The 19326-nt window shown below is 42.5% G+C and overlaps 1 protein-coding gene across 6 annotated transcripts in view; it reads right to left on the reverse strand.

Annotated features, from left to right (window-relative positions):
• The window catches only part of DIP2B (disco interacting protein 2 homolog B), a 69553-nt gene that overhangs the window by 15753 nt on the left and 34474 nt on the right, over nucleotides 1-19326 (reverse strand). For 4 of the 6 annotated variants that reach the window (XR_008463440.1, XM_054183054.1, XM_054183059.1 and 1 more), the window contains exons 3-21: nucleotides 16842-16991; nucleotides 15311-15436; nucleotides 13430-13642; nucleotides 10916-11059; nucleotides 10026-10145; nucleotides 9220-9417; nucleotides 8898-8989; nucleotides 8289-8399; nucleotides 6694-6817; nucleotides 6052-6161; nucleotides 5209-5311; nucleotides 4141-4205; nucleotides 3768-3861; nucleotides 3082-3201; nucleotides 2168-2282; nucleotides 1406-1545; nucleotides 1055-1191; nucleotides 653-733; nucleotides 42-169 (exon numbers count right to left, since the gene is read on the reverse strand). Coding sequence is in view for 5 of the 6 variants with exons in the window: in XM_054183054.1 (XP_054039029.1) it covers nucleotides 42-169; nucleotides 653-733; nucleotides 1055-1191; nucleotides 1406-1545; nucleotides 2168-2282; nucleotides 3082-3201; nucleotides 3768-3861; nucleotides 4141-4205; nucleotides 5209-5311; nucleotides 6052-6161; nucleotides 6694-6817; nucleotides 8289-8399; nucleotides 8898-8989; nucleotides 9220-9417; nucleotides 10026-10145; nucleotides 10916-11059; nucleotides 13430-13642; nucleotides 15311-15436; nucleotides 16842-16991 (2371 nt within the window). In the remaining variant the exon portion in view is untranslated. The remainder of the gene's footprint in view (nucleotides 1-41; nucleotides 170-652; nucleotides 734-1054; nucleotides 1192-1405; nucleotides 1546-2167; nucleotides 2283-3081; nucleotides 3202-3767; nucleotides 3862-4140; nucleotides 4206-5208; nucleotides 5312-6051; nucleotides 6162-6693; nucleotides 6818-8288; nucleotides 8400-8897; nucleotides 8990-9219; nucleotides 9418-10025; nucleotides 10146-10915; nucleotides 11060-13429; nucleotides 13643-15310; nucleotides 15437-16841; nucleotides 16992-19326) is intronic. The other 2 variants (XM_054183056.1, XM_054183057.1) reach the window with 2 other exon arrangements.

Consider the following 19326-nt stretch of genomic DNA (forward strand, 5'->3'; position numbering starts at 1 on the left):
GAGGCTTATGGGGAGTGGGCAAGGTTTATTTTGCTGCTAACCTTCCTCTGTAAACTGTTTTTATTGACTCTACTGCCAATCCAGTTGCTACAATGTCATCAGCATTATGTCTACGTCCACTAACGGTCAGCAATCCATCCATTTTTCCAACCACAAACACCAAACTGCCCTGAAAGATAAAAAATTATCTGTGAGTAACTTACACAGAGTGGAAATTCAAATGTCTTTGATGACTTGCACATTTCATAACTATGACTAGATCAATGGAATTCGCATAAAACACCTTTTCTTTCTCTTTAAATCACATCATTTATGACTGAACCAGGAGAAGCATTCTAGCCACCCAGTCAGACAAGACGCTCCAGCACGCGTAGCAGAACTGCCTTAAGAAAAGCTTCTTAGACTTGGTTGTAGAAGAATTAGCAATCTAAAAATGCAACAAGCAACGCAGTAAGGCACTGTAATGACAGAGTGCTGGAAAAGTAAGGGCTCCTACTGGCTCAGGCAAATCCATTAACTGGCAACTGTCTTATCCACAGCAAGCTCTCCTTACACACACTTCTGTACCCAAGCGCTTTTCTTTTAAACATTCAAGGCTATTAGCACAAACAGAAGAATACAGCAAGGCAAGCTCAAAAACTCTGTTACGTACAGGTCCAACAAACCCCAGCAAGCCGGAGCGGACAAAGGGCACATCACCCACGGGCGAGCCAGCCGAGTTCACAGGGATAACCTGCAAGAGAAGGGAGGGCACTGGAGGCAAAGTGGATTTGCCTGAGGATAGAAAACCATTCCCCACATCAAGAACTGCACTATATGCGAGCGACGTGATGAGGAGAAGGGGAGGGAATCCTTGCCCAGTCACTGTTTTAGCATCGTGGGAGACCTTTATATGAAAGGGGAACACTGCATATATTTAACCGTAAGGAGTTTTTCAGTGTATCTTTTTAAAAAAAAACAATATTAACACTTAAGTTACAAACCCAAGAGATTTTACAAGCCTATCAGTTCTACACAGGAAACGGGGGAAGAAGATGCATTCTACTACACGTACCTCAAATGTATTCTTTGTCACCCCTGCCAGCCCATAATACATCATTCCTCCTGCTCTGGAGCTAACACAGATTTCACCAATTTCATCTGTTTTACAGAGCTGAGGTGGTCCATCAGGTTTCACGATACACATCATTCCTAGGACAAATTGTGCATTGTTAAAACAGTCCCCAGGCTTTGCCTCGTACAAGAGCTGACACATTTAACCGTGACAGGGATGAGAGCCTGCACGGGGACTGCCTGACCCCCCTGCTGAGGCTGAACACGGGAGAGAACATCGACCGGTTCTTTTTCTAAAACATTCCAGACCATTTGCAAAAAGGTCTTACAGGAGACTGCTGCACATTTTTACCTCCTGGCATCACGTGGCCAACATCCTGGACAGTGAGAGCAGAGTTTTTGTCTTCGGTGTTGACACGAATCACACCAAAACTCAGGCCGTTCATGGACAGGATGGCTCTTCCAGGCAAAGGTGCCCCGGGGACCCCAGGCCTTTGAAGGACACAAAATCAATACACTAAATCAGGCACACAGGCTATTATTGGACTAGGATGAAGATACTGCAGCAACAGAAATATGCATATTTCAGTGTCTCTTCTTCGCATAACGAATTTAAAACTGTGAGATGGCAGTAGAGATTGCCTCCCAGAAGAGCCACATTGATCGATAAGCAAGAAATCATATTCCTGGGCAAGTGCAGCTCTTCTTCCAGCTCTTTAGCTTATTCCGTGTTAAACGCCAGCTCCCAGGCCAGCTGATTACAGGACTATTTACTAGAGAAGGCAGCAACTATGAAAATCACTGTCCAAAGTGATATCAAATTTAACGTCAGATTCAAGAATACCACACAGCTGTGTAAATCAAGAGTTGGAAAAAGCAGTGCACAGTTCTTACAGGCACTGTTGAGCTGTCACACATTTCAGAGGGGGACAAAAGCACTCATATCTTAGGAGAGACGTTTAACAACTTAGCTATTGAATACCTGACCACACACAGAAAACGTCAGTGGAGCTCATTACATGCTTAAGTCAACTAAGACCAACCGATGTGTGAACAAACCTCAGCCTGGATCACTTAATCTAGCAAACAGGCTGCAATGCTGTACGCCCATTACCTCCGTATTGCAATAGTCATCGCTTCTGGAGATGTGGCACATGGACAAATTGCCTCTGGCTTAAGCCCATGGCTCTGAAACAAGCTCAGGAAGGCATCACATGAGGAAACAGACCCTGGAAAGAAAGAAAATATGCCACTATGTCTTTAAATAATTTGATTTTTAAAATTGTCCGTAAAATAAGCTAGAAATAAGTGCAGTGCACTTGCAGAGTGTATATACTGTATCCCTTCTAAAAACTCCAGGTAGCACCTTCCAAGATAGCAGCCACAAAGGAGCTCAAGTGCCTACTGAATGTGACTTGGGAACAGGCGTGTTCTCTTGTGGGAACAAGCCTGCTTTTCTCCCCGTTTCCTTCAGAATTGTTACATGCTCACGGTACAACAGGCTTAAAATACCTTCCAAACCTCCAACAACTACTGCACATACGTAGGGTCCGTTTCCATGCCGGACGCATAAACAAAACAGGTCTAACGGTATTCAAGGTATCCCTTCCAGGTGGTGCCATCTAGACAAACATTCTTTAAGCCTTTTCACTAACAGCATTCCTTGCAGATTTTTCTGTTGTTTTTTTCCCCTTCAAAGTTCTTCTTAAAAGCTTTTACCTTTTCCCCTGTGAACAATTTAAAACGAATCTCACTGTGTCTCCCAGAACTCTGTTTTACACACAAGAGCTCCCCATTCAACTCTCCAGTTTTTTACTTTGCAGTATCTTTCACAACTCGTACTCAAAGGACGGAAGCACAGAGACCCCCTTGCCCGGATGCTCACGCACCACAACCCACAGCTCTGTGGCGCTAGACAGCTGCCCTAACTGAAATTTTCTTGGAGGTATCTACAAAAGGAGTTAAGCTTGATCCTGGGAGACCACTGAGAAACCTCTCTCCTGAAAACAGCAGGATGCGGATACTCACAGGGATTTGCACCATCGGTTACAATCAGCATGCGCAGAGAACTCAAACTGACGTCTCTTTGGTCTCGATGGGCCATCATGGCCCAGTGCAAGTCTCGACACTTGACTAAAGCAACTTTTGCTGCAAACCAACACACACACAAAAAAAAAAATAAGGACAAGTAAAGGCTTTCCATGAGTCATTTTTGTATGACTACACACTCCAACACCCCCAAATGAGAGAACTGTCACTAAAGCAAGCAAGCCTTAATTAAGTGAGCCTGCAGTAACAGCAAACCCCAACATACAATAGCATCTGCTGTGGCACACAGGCCATTTGCCCACCGCCTGAGCCAGGGTCTGTCACTACTGCAGCTCCTCCTCCGAAGTGCATAAATCAGTAACACCATCTGAATGTCCTCGGTGAAGACCGGGAACCAGTGGATCTCGCTGTGCTCAACTATTTTCTCGGTCTCAGAAAAGGCACTGCCTTCAAGTACACAGGTCATGAGGGCCCCGTCAAGTTCACTGACATTCACATGGCATTAGGACTTTGTGCATATTTAGAAATAAATTAAGAGTTTTGGCCCTCGAGATCTGTCATGGAAGTGCAAGACGACAGGCTCTAAAGCATTTGAGATTTTAATGCCCCTCACTCATTTATCCTGAGAACTTCAAGCTGAAGTTGTGGAACACACACACAGTTACCTTTGTGGGCATGAACTCTCTGCACCCACGAGAGCGGACAGGTTTTCATCACAGAATAGGGCACGCTGATAGTATGCAGCTTGTTCATTACATTCTGAAAAGTAGAAAAAAGATTTTCAGAAAAGTGTTCACAACACCTATAAATGAAACAAAAATACGAGTCATTCTCACTCCTCATCAACCCCTGCCCCACCATGAATTCACATAAGGTTTCTGAGGATGCTTCTACGCTTCCTCCAGAGAACTGCAGATCTACCGGGGAGAGAAATGGGTGACTTAATAGGTAATTAACGTATCCTCAACCATCTCCTCAAATGTTGCAATTATGAAGAATTAGGAAATGCTTCAGAAAGTCCTTACAGGCTCAACTCACCGTCAGAATGCCATGCCACAACCCTGCATCCTTCTTAAAATCCAAAACATTCACTATCGTTTCACCTGGGAAAAGAAAGTTGTAGTTTTGAAGTGAAACGTGCCAAGACAGCTGTGACCATTATTTATGCTGGAATCTGCATATGCTTGAATCTGTCAGAGCTGCTCCAAGAGGTACACGCGTAGCAAGCAAGTGCAGAGCCTTGTTTGTCTGATTATACGTTTTACTAGTCAGAGCTCCTTGTTATGCAAAATAACACAACTGAACATCAGTTTAAGAGAAGGAACACATCCCAGAAAGTTGCAAGAAAATTACACTGCAGCCTGTAATGCACATCAGAAGAACAGGAAGGGTCTTAACCTCATTAAGCATCAGCAGCGAGGGAAGACAGTGGAGAACATCATTCAAGCGCCGACTCCCAGAAGCAATGGAAATTAAAGTGATGGCTTCCAAAAGACAAACTCTGCATTTTAAAGTACTATGACATAGAGCTCTAAAAATAAAGTTTCAGTCATGGGTATATAATTAGCTTGATTTACAAGGTAGACCAGGCTAAAACCATATCCTATAGCAGAACTCTCTGTACTCCCACCAGCAATTTCCAACCTCCATTTCTGGATTAGCCAAAAAGCCTCATGCAGCTAGTACAGAACCAGTTTATGCAAGAGGCGCTTTGATAATTACACACACTATCAAGAACAAAAGTTCAGAAATGCATTTTAATGGTGATCCATCAGTAGAGCAAGAGAAAGACTCAAGTCCGTTGGAAAACGCTCCCCTTTTCATTCATCTGAACAGACTTGTTAACTCTCTAGGCATGATGCAAATCCCACTTTTTATTCCTCTTCACTACGGCAGTGAAAATGATGTAGTTTGGGAAAGAAAAGAGTACAGGTAGTCTTTAGTTCTGCGGAGAGTTAATCCACACCATCCTCCCCCCCCTCCTTTTTTTAAAGTAGATGTTGTGTGCTGATTACTCATAGACAGCTGTTAAAAATATGAGAGGTAACCACCAAATATGGTGTTGCTGAACCTTCATTCCTTTGATGTTTCTGGGACATCACCCACCTTCGGAATAGTTGCAGGCCTGAGACAAGGCTTGACAGTGAGACAGCATGGCAATCCGAGACACCGTAACGCCCATAACGCTGCCCTCTTTGCTCGTCTTGTACTGAGAGGAGGAAAAATAAAGTCAAGGCGTGACTCTGGATCCCACATATGAAGGAAATTAAGTCACAGAATCCATATTAAATAGTTTTGTTTTTCTAAAGCTGCTGAGACATACTCTAAAAAGTACCTGTTTGTAGAAAGGTATCAGCAAGGTTCACTACAGAAAATATAGTTATTCGGGTAGCAAAGGTGTTCAGCCAACTCCAGGGAGACCGGAGATAAAGATGGCAATTGAATGTGTTTGTGTTTATGTCACTATTACTACTTCTCACAGCATCTCTTCCTGCTCCTGTAAGTAAACTGAAAAGCCAATCTGTAATTTTAGAATAGCCAAATTACTGTTACTACTTAAACCCCTGCAATTCCTAGAAGTTGCCTTACTGAGGTGTACAAATGAAAATAAGCCCTGCTAGGAAGAGCAGAAAATTCAAAATACTGTGGGCTTAAGGAGTTTCAGAAATCTGCGTTATCAAGTACACTATCTCGGAGAGCTCAGTTGTCTCAATTACAAGCTTTCTGGAACAAGAGCAGCGTTCAACTCATTTCGAGCAGCGCTCAAGGCCACAAAGATATTAAAAACTAAAATAAGCCTCACAGCAGGTTGTACACAGTGAAAGACTTGTTTCAGTGGCTAGAAACTGAGAAGTTTAAGGTAGTGAGGTGAAAGTATTATCTCCCTGGTGATTAGAACATTAAATTCAGCTCACGGAAACTACTTTCTATTCCCCATTCACTACTTACCTCAATATATGCTGGCTCAGTTCCTGCAGCTGAGATGTTGGGCTGCCAGTCCTTAGGAGATTTGGAGAGATATTTTGAATCTGTCACAACCCATTTGAGTCTGGGCCAACCTAGAGCCAAAATTAAAGTGGAATATTAATATCGGTTTATTTATTGAGGGATTTATATTCTGCAAGAATATACTAAAACCCCATTATTTGTCCAAGTTGAGTTACACAAGCAAAATACCAATCCAAGCCAAGCTACCAGCCAGAAGGCTCATTTCGTTTCTCATCAGGGAGTTCAGTGGGCAACAAGGCACTTCCTCTACTCAGGAAAGATCCCTGCAGTATTTCTAAACATAGCTTCTTGTATCATTAATAAAACTGCTTTTGAACCTGCCAAATGCAACTGAAGGGACCTGAGGACAGCCCTGGCTTGTAAGGCGGATTCACTGTGACTTCCAGAACCACAAAGCAATTCCGTCAGACACACAGATCAATCTACGCCGTACGCAGAAAACCTACGCAGTGAAGTGACGCTATCAGAAGAGTTGCTCTCTTTGTCCCCCCCCCAAATGCATTCAGACTTCTGACAACCACTGTCAGACAGTTCAGCTATAGCAAAAGTACAATGAAAAGCCAAGTATGTAATGCATCTAACCTTTAAACTGCACAATTTCTCCATTTTGGGTTTTCGGAAGCCCTTTCAGACAAACTTCAGTGGTGAGGGCCAAAGCAATACCACAGCTTCCCAGCAGAAAACCAATCTGCTGACCACCAGCATCCTGAAGGAAGAGGGGGAAAAAGTCATTCTTGTTTAAGGTTGACGTAAGTCAGCTTTCCCCTTACCAAAATCCAAGGTTTGGTAATGCTCTGGTAACTGGATGGTAACATTATGGATCACATGGGGAGGAAAAAAGAAAAAAAAAACCCATGCCCACAAACACTCTTTCCTTTGGTTTGTCCTTCTCTGCCTACATCCAATGTCTGGCAATGGTTTGAAACTCAAATGACGAGCACTGTCTGGCCAGGGATGAATAAAACCGCTTCTAAGCTTAGATAATAATACATTTTGGAAGATGATACATATCCAGCACAAAGGCCAGCTGGGGAAACGGAGACATGCCTACAAGCCAATAAAAGTCCATAGGAAAATGATAAGCCACCACAAAAATGCAGAAGGGCTACTTAGTCTTCTGCATACCAAGCCTGCTCTTCTCAATTCATTTTGTTCACAAATGAAACGATTCGGTAACTGGGGACAGACTGCAGAGAAATCTGGTGATTCTCAAAGGGAACTCTTTATACAGAAAACAAGTATTGCATTGGCAAGACAAAAGTGCGTTGGATGTGAAATCCACCGAAAACAAGTGCTCATGCCCAGCATCCAGGCATCGAGCAGACACCATTTATTTTCATTAATGGAAGCCCAGATGCTTCAAAGAGGAATGAGGAGGCAAAAAAAGCAAAACATGTAATTACAGTGAAATAACAAGGCCTCTTTTTCCCCAGGAATTAATTTCTATTGCACAATGATAAAAACACTGAAATGAGGTAGCTCACTAAGAAATCTGATTGGGCAAATACTGGGAGTTTTAATTTTGCAGTTGGTTGCTATAGCAGTTGTCACGTTGCAGACAAACGAAAGCAAAGCCCGGTGACTCCCGTAGGATTACCAGACGAGCTCGCCATTTCATTACCACCTCTCTTGCCATATGTTTGCCATTATCCTGTTGCTTTTGATTCCTCTTACGAAATCTATAGTTTTAGACAGTTCTTGACACGGCAGTAATATGGCAATATTGCAAAAATTCTGGTAAGGGTAAAGAAAATGCTTCGTTGAGCAAATCATTTATAAAAAGCACCTCGAAGTCTTCAGAAATACGTAGCACCTCCAGCCTCCAGCAAAGTCAAAAGACTGGCAGGTGCTAAGCATGGCTGGAAATGAGACCCAATTCACACCGATCAGAGGGCAGATTCACAATATTACCTGTATAAATTATTTGCAATAACAGAATGAAGGCTACAGCATTTAGGTGAATCGACCGTGCCCAACTACTCAGCACAGTGCTCTGGTCAATATGTTTTTCCATTTTTAACCAGCTATTCCAGGTTCACAAAGGTCTCGCACATTGCGTTGACACAGAGCTGCCAAGGCAGCAGCTGGATGCCGGGAAACTCTTTCAGCGGCTGATGGTCTGACTTGGTTTTCATCCCACATCAGCCTATCGCTCCTCTAAGTTCCATCAACGTTACCTTTCTGGTAAGAGGTACCTCTATAGGCACTGGTATGACTTCCGCTAGGAGACAGCCGTAAAATGCCACCATAAACATGACTGGGTCATTGTTGGGATAAACAAGGGCTACCTACAATTCATAAAAATATCTTGTTAGTTGAAATACAAGGAAAAATTGCAAAGTTCAGCTCTATAGTGACAGGAAGTCAGAAAACTTTGTGTTATTTCACATTCTACCACAGCATTTTTCACAGGGCATCTTCAAGCGCTCTTTCTTCCACAGAATATCTGTGGAAGACGGCTCCTCACGCAGCAGTGTCAGCACTTCCTCTGTGCCCGTACACCCGAAGATGCACACACAGCCGAAACACAGAGATCTAAAGCTCTGTATTTCTCTCAGAGGTACAATGCTCTTTCTTAGATGTATTTCAAAGTCCAGAGCCAAGAAGTTGCTTACAGAGGAGCCAGCAGGACTGAAAAATCACAAGTGTCTTTCCCAAATAGCTTGTCCCTGGGATAAGAGTTTTGCTATTAAAAGAACAAGATTATAGTGTCTGTGGTAAGTTACAGCCCCCCAAAAACCTCTTTTTACTTCAGAGGGAGAACCAGACAGTCCCAAACTCATTACCCTATCTCCGGGTTTTAACACGGGTTCATTTTTGGTCCCCAGTTTATTAAGCAGTGTGTAGGCCAGCTTGAGACTTCTGCTCCACAATTTGCCTAGAACACAAAGAAGAGAGACTTGCACAACTCTAAGTCAACCCAGCATACAAGAGAATATTTCAGTTCTTGACTGCTTTTACCTTCTACAGTCACATCCTCTGTTTCAGGCACTTTGTGCTTTGTCTACAAAGCTCTCAAAACCCAGGACGGTATTTGCAACCACACCAAGACCAACAACCCTGTGTTCCATCCGCTGCTGCTCTCTCGGAAGCCAGGGCTCAACTCACCATATGTGAGAGTATAAACCGGTTTTCCTGTAACATCCAGTGCCGTCAGACAGGGGCATTTCGCTTGTGTGGTTCCCCAGCGCTGCAGTGCCGCTTCTAAGGCAGGAGGCCAGTTACAAACAACTCCCAGGGGTTCTCCCTTCACAGGCGTCATCTGGCGTCCCTCTGGCTTGGGCTGGTTTGGGTCAGGCTGCGGAACTGAAGAAAATTCAATCATGTCTCCAGTTCATCTTTGCCCATTTGTTACCAGACAGTTAAGCTGGAAAGATGCACTGAAAACCAATGCCTTTCCTCAGCATCTTTAGGTTTAACAACCCCCATCACATTTCATTTCCTAGGAAGCCCTGCACAAAACAAAACACCATGAACATAGTCTTCTCCTAAGGTGCTATTAAAAGGTATTCAATTCAACAGCGAGGAAAGGAACAGAAAATTAGAGAAAAGACAAATAATCTTACAAAATACGGTTGTAATAAAATTACTCGTAAAGACAATCCCTTTTGGGAAATTAATTAAGTACCCTAAGTAAATGAAGGGGTTTAAAAAAACCTATTTAAATATTTTTGTTAATAAGGTTTAGTTATTGGAAGAAGTTTAGTGTTGAGGAGGCCACTCAAAGCTCAGCAGTACAGTGAATTACTTCAAACATTGGTTTTGTATCAGACTATTAATGAAGGCTACTGCCAGCTGCAAACAGCGGATCAGTGTCAACTTCAAAAACGATGGCATAAATAAATTCAGCCCTGCGCATGTGTGTTTACTTGTAATACATGATCAAAAACCCCCACATTATTTAGTGCTATTACCTTCCACAATTTCTTCAAAATCATCCACAAAAAATTCTTTCAGGGGTGGCCTTTTAGGTCTTTTCAAGGTGTTAAGCAACTGCTGAATTTTCGTGGAGACTCTACTACTCACAGGAACACCTGGAGGGAAAGATTTTGTCTAATAAAAGCGTTCATCATCTCTATTAACATTTACATCTTACCTCCTTCCACTGGAGGATACTTCCCTTGGTGTGCCCACTCATTCAACTACCGCCTTCCTTTATTAAGGGCTGTGCCAGCGCGGCATGACATTAGTAAGCATTTTATCAGTTCTGTATTAAGTCAGTGGTCAGAAAATGCTAGTAATAGAAATTCACTTTTAAAGCATTTACTCCCTTCCAAAGCCTGATTCACCCTTGCTGTAAAACCACCCTGCAGGTCCGCGCCTGCCTGCGGAGGGAGGACACAAGACCAGAAGCATCACTGCTACCCCTCTGCACAAAGGTTTATGCCAACCAGCTTAGAGTGAGCATTATCAGCTTCATGGGACCCTAATCACAGTTAAGAATTACATTGGTTCGTACACCTTACCTTTCCTTTTGGGGATTCTAGGACAAAAGCTTTTAAAAACAATTAGCCTACCTGTATATTTGTAACTTTTTTCTTAAAAAGTGGTAGAGAAGAGAAAAGCCTATTCTCTCCCCCATGATCTTCTCCAGTTCAGTACCTAGTAGGCAATTGCTACATGGGAACGAGTTAACGCCAATGACACAACTGCGGCACAGGAATGTGTTAATGCTGTTGCCATAACCCTTTCAAATTTGTGAAGTGCTTAAATGGGATACACGTAAGTCACATGACTTGTTCTCCCAACTCAAGTCCTTCCTTAACACCATTCTAATTTCTGGGCACTGTGAGAGGTTCCGTACCATCAGCAGTATCCATGAGACTAGAGCGGTTAGATCCCTTGTGCATGCCTTTCACGATCCCTGAAGGAGGAAGGTCAATCGCTGCTGGGCGTGCTGAGGACGTGGAGGTAGTTGCTGTGACATCTGGGGGAACTGAGAAATTTTCTAAAGAGAGGGAGAAAATTGAGATGGCAATTAACATATACCTTCTATTATCCGACAGAACAAGCAAAGTGTTAGTTACCTGTCACCAACAATCCTAAAAATTTAATGGATTGAATGTGTGGTAGCCCTTATTAATGCTAAACACACTGCTTCCTAAACATTAAGTAGCTCTAGGAGGTGCACACTGTCTGTTGGGGAAAACAGAAAACAATGGCACAAGATGAGTGGCTTTGTCCCTGTCACCAAAGTGGTTCACCAAACCAGAATTCCTATTCTGGGTCTCTAACCTTCAAATCAAGCTAAATCTCTTGACCTTCAGCACTGTAAAAAAGGAAAAAAAAAAAAACCAAGCCAACTTTGAGATCCACATGAGCTCTGAAATATTCAAAGCCCCAGAACAAAAAACCTACATCACCTATGCAGTAACCTCTCTTGCTAGAATTATACTATTTAACTTTTTTTGTCAGTAAGGGCTTTCCAAAACAAAACACACGGTAGGCTATTGACTACAGCAGATCAGCAAAACATCATGTTGGGTTTAAATTTCTTCCAGTTCGGTGGCTAAACAGCACGAGCCTGCCCAGCAGTTAAATAATAAACTTAAAATCTAATGAACAGAGCAAGTTGGGTCTTACTTTTGCTTTAAGTTGCAAGACACTGTTTTGCTCTTCAGATGAGCTTGTAAGCTTCAAAACTGCAAATAACTCTGCATACTTCAGAAATTCTCTCATTAATTTTCTCTTAAAGAAGCGATTTTTGCTTATGTGGGATTTCTTTATACAACACAGTAGGTTCAATCGTCTGATAGGGCAAGAATATTCTATTCAGGCTTAATAGAACGAGCAACTGTTGCTTACAAAGGAAAAAACCCAACAATTTTGAAACTGTTGGCTTGCACAGAGAGAGTCTGGAGGAAGTCAGATACTGAATAATTCCCACAGAAAGGATTTTGTGGTTGATTCTCTGCGCCCCCCCCCCTTCGAAAGAGAAAAAAAAAAAATCCATTTCTGCGTACCTTTGGAGATATAGTGGCACAGAATATTTCTTATGCATTGAACATCTAAGATCACTAGGAAGGACCTAGAATTTGTACAATTGCAAGTATTTGCAGGACTTTTTATTACTCTCCAAAGAGACGCGTATGTGAGAGTTCCTATTCATTTAAAGCAGGTGTTAACACAGGATGAATGTGGCATCTACACGGCAAATCCAATTTCAATGAAGATTTAAAACTTCCATTTTGCATAAAATACTTATTATATTAGATTGTAGTTATTCTGCAGGTAAAAAGCTAGATTACCTGAATTCATTACAAAAGGCAAACGTGGGTTTCTGTAAGCTCCAATCAAAAACAGCCTCTCTGCTTCAAAGACACATTAATTATACTGACTACATTTTATGGGCAATTTCCCCGGTTTTCCATTTCAAAAAACAACTTGCATCCCAGCAAATAAACAAACAAAAGTAACAGCAATAAAAAAAAGTGAAATAGTTAAAAACACCAGCACTTCTATGCACTGCTTGCCCCAAACCAGTTAAGCAAAAGCAGAGAGCACACAAAATACAGACATCTCCCGGGATGCAGTAATATCCTTAACAGCAGATAAAAAAAGACAAACATACACAGAGCAAAACCAAACTTTGCAATTTCATACAGAAGCATCAGCAGCAAGGAGCACCTCAGAGCCTCAAAAAACTGAGCCTGGGGTATCCAGATCTGTAGATTTTGCTCCGTCTTCTCAATACCTGGATGCTCTGATTATTTCTCAGACTAGTCATGAAAGATCTCTGCTAAATCTTTACTCTGCAATATGCATTTTTTGGAACAACATGCTCATTTGTTCACACAAATGGCTGGGTTTGGTTCCCCCCCGCCCCCCCTTTTTTTTTTGTGTGTTGTTAAATCTAACACAAACAATAAACTGTTAGGGCAAGATGAGAATGTTAAAACGCAGTATTTCCCCCACTCGGTAGGCAAAGACACCCCTATGGTATTCATCAGGACACAGATGCCAAATGCTACTCGCGTACGGTAGCTCTGTACACACAGTAGCTTCAGCTGTAGACATACGCAACACAGTACACAGAAAGAAAGCTGTGCCTATTGAACCTGTCGATACTATCACTACCCCCTGGAGTCACTTCTACCTTGATAAGCTCCTGCCCCGCCCCCCCACCTTCCCCCTTTTCGCCCAACTCAATATTCTGAAATTAAGGAAAAAAAAATCGTGCAACTCCAACAAATCCTAGCAAGTTCCATCAAAACTAACTAAACTCTCGATCCGAATTTCCCTTATGCGATGGACAACTCCAGCTTTATTAATACAATCTGAACTTAAAGCAATTTTTCTGTTCATACCCATCTCCTACCTATTCGAGTATTGGCAAATACATCAGCTAGTGACCCACTGGTCCCTTTGCCTTCTCCATGGGAAAGTGTAGAAGATGCTGATGAAGATGTGGATGACCCCTGAATAGATCGGTTGATCCAAGACTCAGCATTCTGTAAGCTCTGATGCAATGCAGCAGAAAGAGCAGCTTGGCGCCTTAGCGACCCCTCGTCCTCGGATGCGGAAGACGTGTCTGTGTGGAAGCAGAAAAGAAAATCTAGCTGCTTAGGGAAAAGCACATTGCACTGAACATGCTCTTTTTCCAATTCACATCTCAATGGCACAGGCTTCTCATACGAAGAACTCTTTTTCACAGGCTGTGTCAAACAGGGTTACATTGGCCAAACCAGCAGTTAAAGCAGCAGACATGTCCAGTGTGAACACATTTCCCCCTGGTGTTTTGCCCCTGTTTAAGGCACACAAAAGATTCACTTTCTCAGTCAAGTACCCTTCCCCTGGGTTCTCCAACTTATTGGCTTCTCTCTCATTACTTTTCCATTCATGTTCTATAATATCAGATGCTGTATTGCCTAACATTGGTAATTCTGAAATGGAATGCGAGGGGTCAGCAGCAGGCACTGGGAAACAAACGTGCCAAGGCCACGCGCAGAAAATGCTTTTGTCTGGTATTCTAAACGGTCCCTTTCAATTGCAGAAAACAAACAAAAACCCCACCCCAAAACAAAACAGAGAAAACTACAACAAGGAACCGCATCTGCATTTCCAAGAGAACAGATATCCCATCTGCCCTAAAGCTGTGACCTAATTATTTATCACGAAGAAAGGACTCATGACTTGGCACCTGAAGTTGTATAGTGCCACATACAAAGATTCAGTTTGGCTTTGGCCTAAAATTCAGGTGTTCTTCAAAGTGATTGCCTGCCTACACTGTGGTTGTAAATTGAACTATTAAATCACAGTCTACCCACTTGCCAAAGCAGAATGCAGTCATGAGCTGAAGAAAAAACTGATTCCAGACACACTGTAAGTGCTGACCTTTGTGTCGTACCCACAGCTCAGAACGTGCTGTAGTCGTGGACAAGTTCGTACAAAGCCGAGAGCCAAGCAGACACCGGGAACATGCACTAGCCCCCGGTAGAAAGGAAAAGAAAAAAGGAAGTATGAAGAAAAAAGGAGGTGAAAGAATAGTTATGAGTGAAGTGGCCTAGCAGAGCTGGTTCAGAGACATATGAATTCACAATGAGACAGGAATTCATAATCTTCAGATGACTTCATCATCCAAATGACTGCGATGCTTCTGCACAATGACAGACAACATAAAAGTCACTGCCAAAAATGACGCATATTCATCTTTAAGCCAGTGCATATAGCTGCTTGAAAACAGGGAGCTTTATTAACATCTGATGCACATGCACCATAACGGCACCACGTTATCCGACGTATTTTGCCGCAGCCGTTACATGGAAGGGGTTAGGAAGGGAAAGTCCTGCAAGTCATGGAATCTCACAGGAACCCCTCCAAGGTCCTTGCCCAGAAATGTACAGCGCTGCAAATCCTTGTCCTGTATGTTGAGTATTAACAAAATCAAAACGTGAATTATGCAACTGAAACAGGTGTGAGGGAAGCAAAAGAAGAAGCCTCAGTCCAGAACTCCCGCTCAGCTCTTGCCAACAGATTCTTTACAAGCTCCCAGGAGAGGACTCATTTTCCCAGCCCTCACAGCAGCTCCGTGAAAAGCAGCAGCTGCTGAAATGGAGCAGGAGAGCTACAGGAGGAAGAGCCCACCTACAAATGTGCTGAAGAGCTGGAATATTTTGACAATTGCAGCCTCTTGATTTGGAAACTGTTACTAATGCGTACCTTCACATCCACACAGCCACGCACACAGCCAGAACCTAACCTGGGGGAGTGCAGGCATCAGCTGGAGACTGAACAAACGTAGAGCGTCGTTTCGTTGGCATAGGCAGGGCCATCTTCTGTTCTTTGTGCTTTGCCAGCGCTGCCTGAACTGCTTCTGTGTGGATATCTGCAAAATGCAAGTTCACACACTCAGTTTTGCAACAGTAAAGGAGGAAGAAACACACAGAAGGCTTGCACATGTGTGACTACAGCTAGCCGGCTAGATTTATGCAATCCCCCATTTTACAGCACTTTCCCAAACAACTACATTTTGCTATCTCATAAGTAACATTTCCTTTTTTTTTTTTTAAATAGGGAAACTAACGGAGGTTTCTAAAGTTAGCAAGCTATGTAGCAGGGCCAGGTTTTTTAGTCTGGAATCTTCTGGATTAGTCATCAAGTTCTTGTGACTCCAGCAATTTTTATAGAAACCCCAACCCCACCAGATTGTTCCCCTCAGCCAAAGACTATTCTAAAACATGCCTGTGCGTAATTTAAGATATGCACATAAGCTGACAGTGTATACAGCCCCAGGTGCCACGCTTGCCTCTAAACTGACAAATTCTGAGCCAGTTGTCTGATTTCGGTAAAACCTTATGTTCAAAAACTTGAATGGATGCAGATTTCATGTAAATCTTGAAGGTTACTAACTGCGGCTGTAAATACACGCTGATTAGTAACCAAAACAGGCCAGGATGTGAGGCTTCCATCCCTCTGCACACATCCTGAACTCTTTAAAGGAAGACACATCACTGGCGACGAGAAGACAACTTATTAAAAAACTACTACAACAAGGGAGAGCTCATCTACATGCATTTCTCAGATTAATGTATTTCAATTATGCTTTTTCAAAAACCAGAAAACTGCGTTCTTCTAACGCTTTATGAAATGGTGGGATATAGACCTTCGAGGCCCAGAGGCGAGGCTGACGAGCAGTGTTACTAGAGAAGGAATATCTGATACACTTTGTTTGTCCCTGTTGAGAAGAAAACCTAAATCTTGTTAATGCAAACTCAAAAACAAAACCAGGTGGAAAGAAAAAATAGGTCCCGCCACCTTCTCCTTTCCTTAAGCGGAGAAGGAAATCAGCAGGGTTCTAGTCAGTCGGTTCTGCTGCTCTCGGGAAGTACTTTAAGCACAGATAGGGAAAGCGAGCTCTCATTCTCCAAGCCGCCAGAGCAGATATGCACAGCAATCACCAATTCCAGGAACAAATTCTTACCTGTCACTTCACTGAATCCGGTTACCTACAGATATGGTTAAAATAGGCTTTCCGTTCTGTGAGTGACATGCATTGAATAGTTGCATTCAAGCCAGAAAATCAAGGTGGCAAGACGTTATTTGCTTTTTTCTACTTGGCATTCTTTTTGATTCAGCAGCTGCACTCCCACCAGCCTGGTGTTTCTTTATACAGAACCACCAAGGTAGGAGCGCCCATCAGAGGATGAATCATAAGCTTGACTCCTTCAGAGGACACGGCACATTCTCCCTCATTTACAGGAATCCCAGGTGAACTCTTGCCCGGCCCTTACCAGATCGATAGCGTTCATCTCTGGCTCCCCCGGAGCGAGCTCGGTGAAATTTGGATGAGGATGATGATGACGATGATGATGCTGAGGCTGGAGTTGCAGATGGAACTGGCATCTGAGTTCTGGACTCCTTCTGTAACGCTGGATCAACCCCTGGAAAACAGTACACAAGTCTCTGAGAGCAGGAAATGGAAGTAGGCTTTTTTGATCATATTTTTCCCTTTCACCATATAATTACAGGATTTCCCCCCCCCTTTTTTTTTTGGTAGTGAAGTGCATCTAATTAGTCTATTAATACATGTGTCCAATTATACCCTAATCAGTTAAGATATACCTGTCCCTTCTTTGACCTCACTCTTAAGAGTTTTTTCCAGCTTTTTTCTTTTTAAGGGGTTGTTAGGCACTTGAAGAGACAATTTACAGCAAATAGACAAAAAATACAATTTCCCATAATTCAAGTAACGTATCAGTGATAAAGGGAGATGGCGTCACCTTTAAAGAATTCATTACGAAATACAAAAGCAGAGATTATACGATTCAGATAAATCTTGACGGACGAAACTAGGTAAGGCAGGTAAATCCTACACTTCCACACACTTAACAGAGCCATTTGCAATGAACTTCAATGTTTTATGACTCAGTATTTGTATGGCTTGCTCCCTATTTTTCCCTGTTTCCAAGGGGGAGCAGGACTGCACCATACTCTCATTATCGCATTAAGACGGAAGAGAATTAGCAGTTTCACTTGTGGCAAATTGCTTTTAGAGTTCGGAGTCATTTACACCTTGTAGACATGGCTGCTACGGGCACAATGAGCAAAGGGGTTGGACTGATGCAACGAGGCATTATCCCACATTAAGTCTGAGTTGTGAAGAAGAGGAAACCCACAGAAAAATACATTGAGATGCTGGGTCTTTTACTCAGTGCTCCCCGACCAGTGGGCAATATTGACAGGAAAACCAATAGTATACCACTGGCAAGGGCCTTCGCTGTTCACATCAATTACAAAACCAGAGAGACCTCTAGTTGTCCATGTTCTGGCTCCTTCCAGCGTGTCAAGAGGGAAGTGGCTTTATCATCCTGGAAAAGTTTGTTTTTCCCCACAAATACAGGGAGCTAAACAGATAATCTGATAAGAAGTTATCATTTTATATCATTCAGCAAGGGACACTAGGAATTGCTGCTGGAGTTTCAAATCTAAAATTAATTGTGCGTCAGTGGGAACTTTTTAAAAACTAAAGGTCATACAGCTGTAATTACCTTCGGGTTGTCACCTGAAGTCATGCAAAAAGAAGAGCAATTGTGTCATCTAAATATGTGCCACTTATGAATTCTCACAAACTACCAAAGGATTAGAGAAATGAAGAGGAAACCACAAAACCTGGAGTCCAATTCCAGTTATACCACTTAGCGTGTGGTTTTAGGTAAACAACTCAAGGCAGGCGCCTCAAGCTCAGGGAACTTACAATACCAGCAAATCACATCCAACTAGTTACAGAAGTCTTCAACCACCTCCTGCACCTTCCAACATCCTAAAGAGCAGAATATTAATTCAATGTTACAGCAAGCTAACTATCCATTTAGCTCAGCATTATATGCTTTGGAAAAAAAAAATAAAACAAGAACACAGGGGCAATGTGCTCCTGGAAGAAGTTCTCTCTTAACCCTTAGCTTTACTCTTTGGCCTGGGATCCTTTTCAAAACTTTTCACCTCTTCCTCAAATTTTTACTAGTTCTGTTTGTGATATCAACATCCGACGGAGGCAAGCTACGGAGCTTATACATTAATGACTCTTTAAACTATCATGCCAAAAAAATCAGACCCTTTCTTTCTAGTCAGAAAGAAGATACCCTGCTAGCCAGAGATTCTCAAACCATACTAGCGGGACAAACAGCTATTCCCCATTTTCACTGGTATTTTTTGGGCATCACAACATATAACACAGAGTTCTGTATTTGCTTATCAAAACAACCATCACCTTTACAAAGACGCTGGCAGCACAAGAAATAGAATGGAAAAGGAAAAGAGACCTTTTAGTGGTGTAGGTGCAGGACCTGGTCACTGGAAGACCTGGACTTCACAGCAAGATTTTCAATTCAAAACCTCAGTTTACCCACATCCAAAAGAATCAGTGTTTGCATCCCCTTCCCGTCATTCTGGAACACCCTTCATTGATAACTCGCTTAACATCTTTGTAGCATATATTTGCCTTCATCAAAACCGAGAGAGTTTTATTTTGATCCAAAGACAAGACTGAGAAGAAAAGCTTAATGTTTTCTGATCATTTGAGTATTTACGAATTCAAGTACCCACTAGATGTCAGCAGCAGATTTAACACTATTTTAAACGAATTATTAAATTCATATTCAGTTCTCTCATGTAAGTCTTGCAAAAGCGTCTCATCTGCTCTGCAGGGCATCACAAAGCAAACATGACATTCCATTTACAAAGGGATCAAATGTGTCTCTAAGTGACATGACACACCAA

Source organism: Rissa tridactyla, chromosome 24 (assembly GCF_028500815.1).
Source record: "Rissa tridactyla isolate bRisTri1 chromosome 24, bRisTri1.patW.cur.20221130, whole genome shotgun sequence".
In the NCBI taxonomy this organism is placed as follows: Eukaryota; Metazoa; Chordata; class Aves; order Charadriiformes; family Laridae; genus Rissa; species Rissa tridactyla.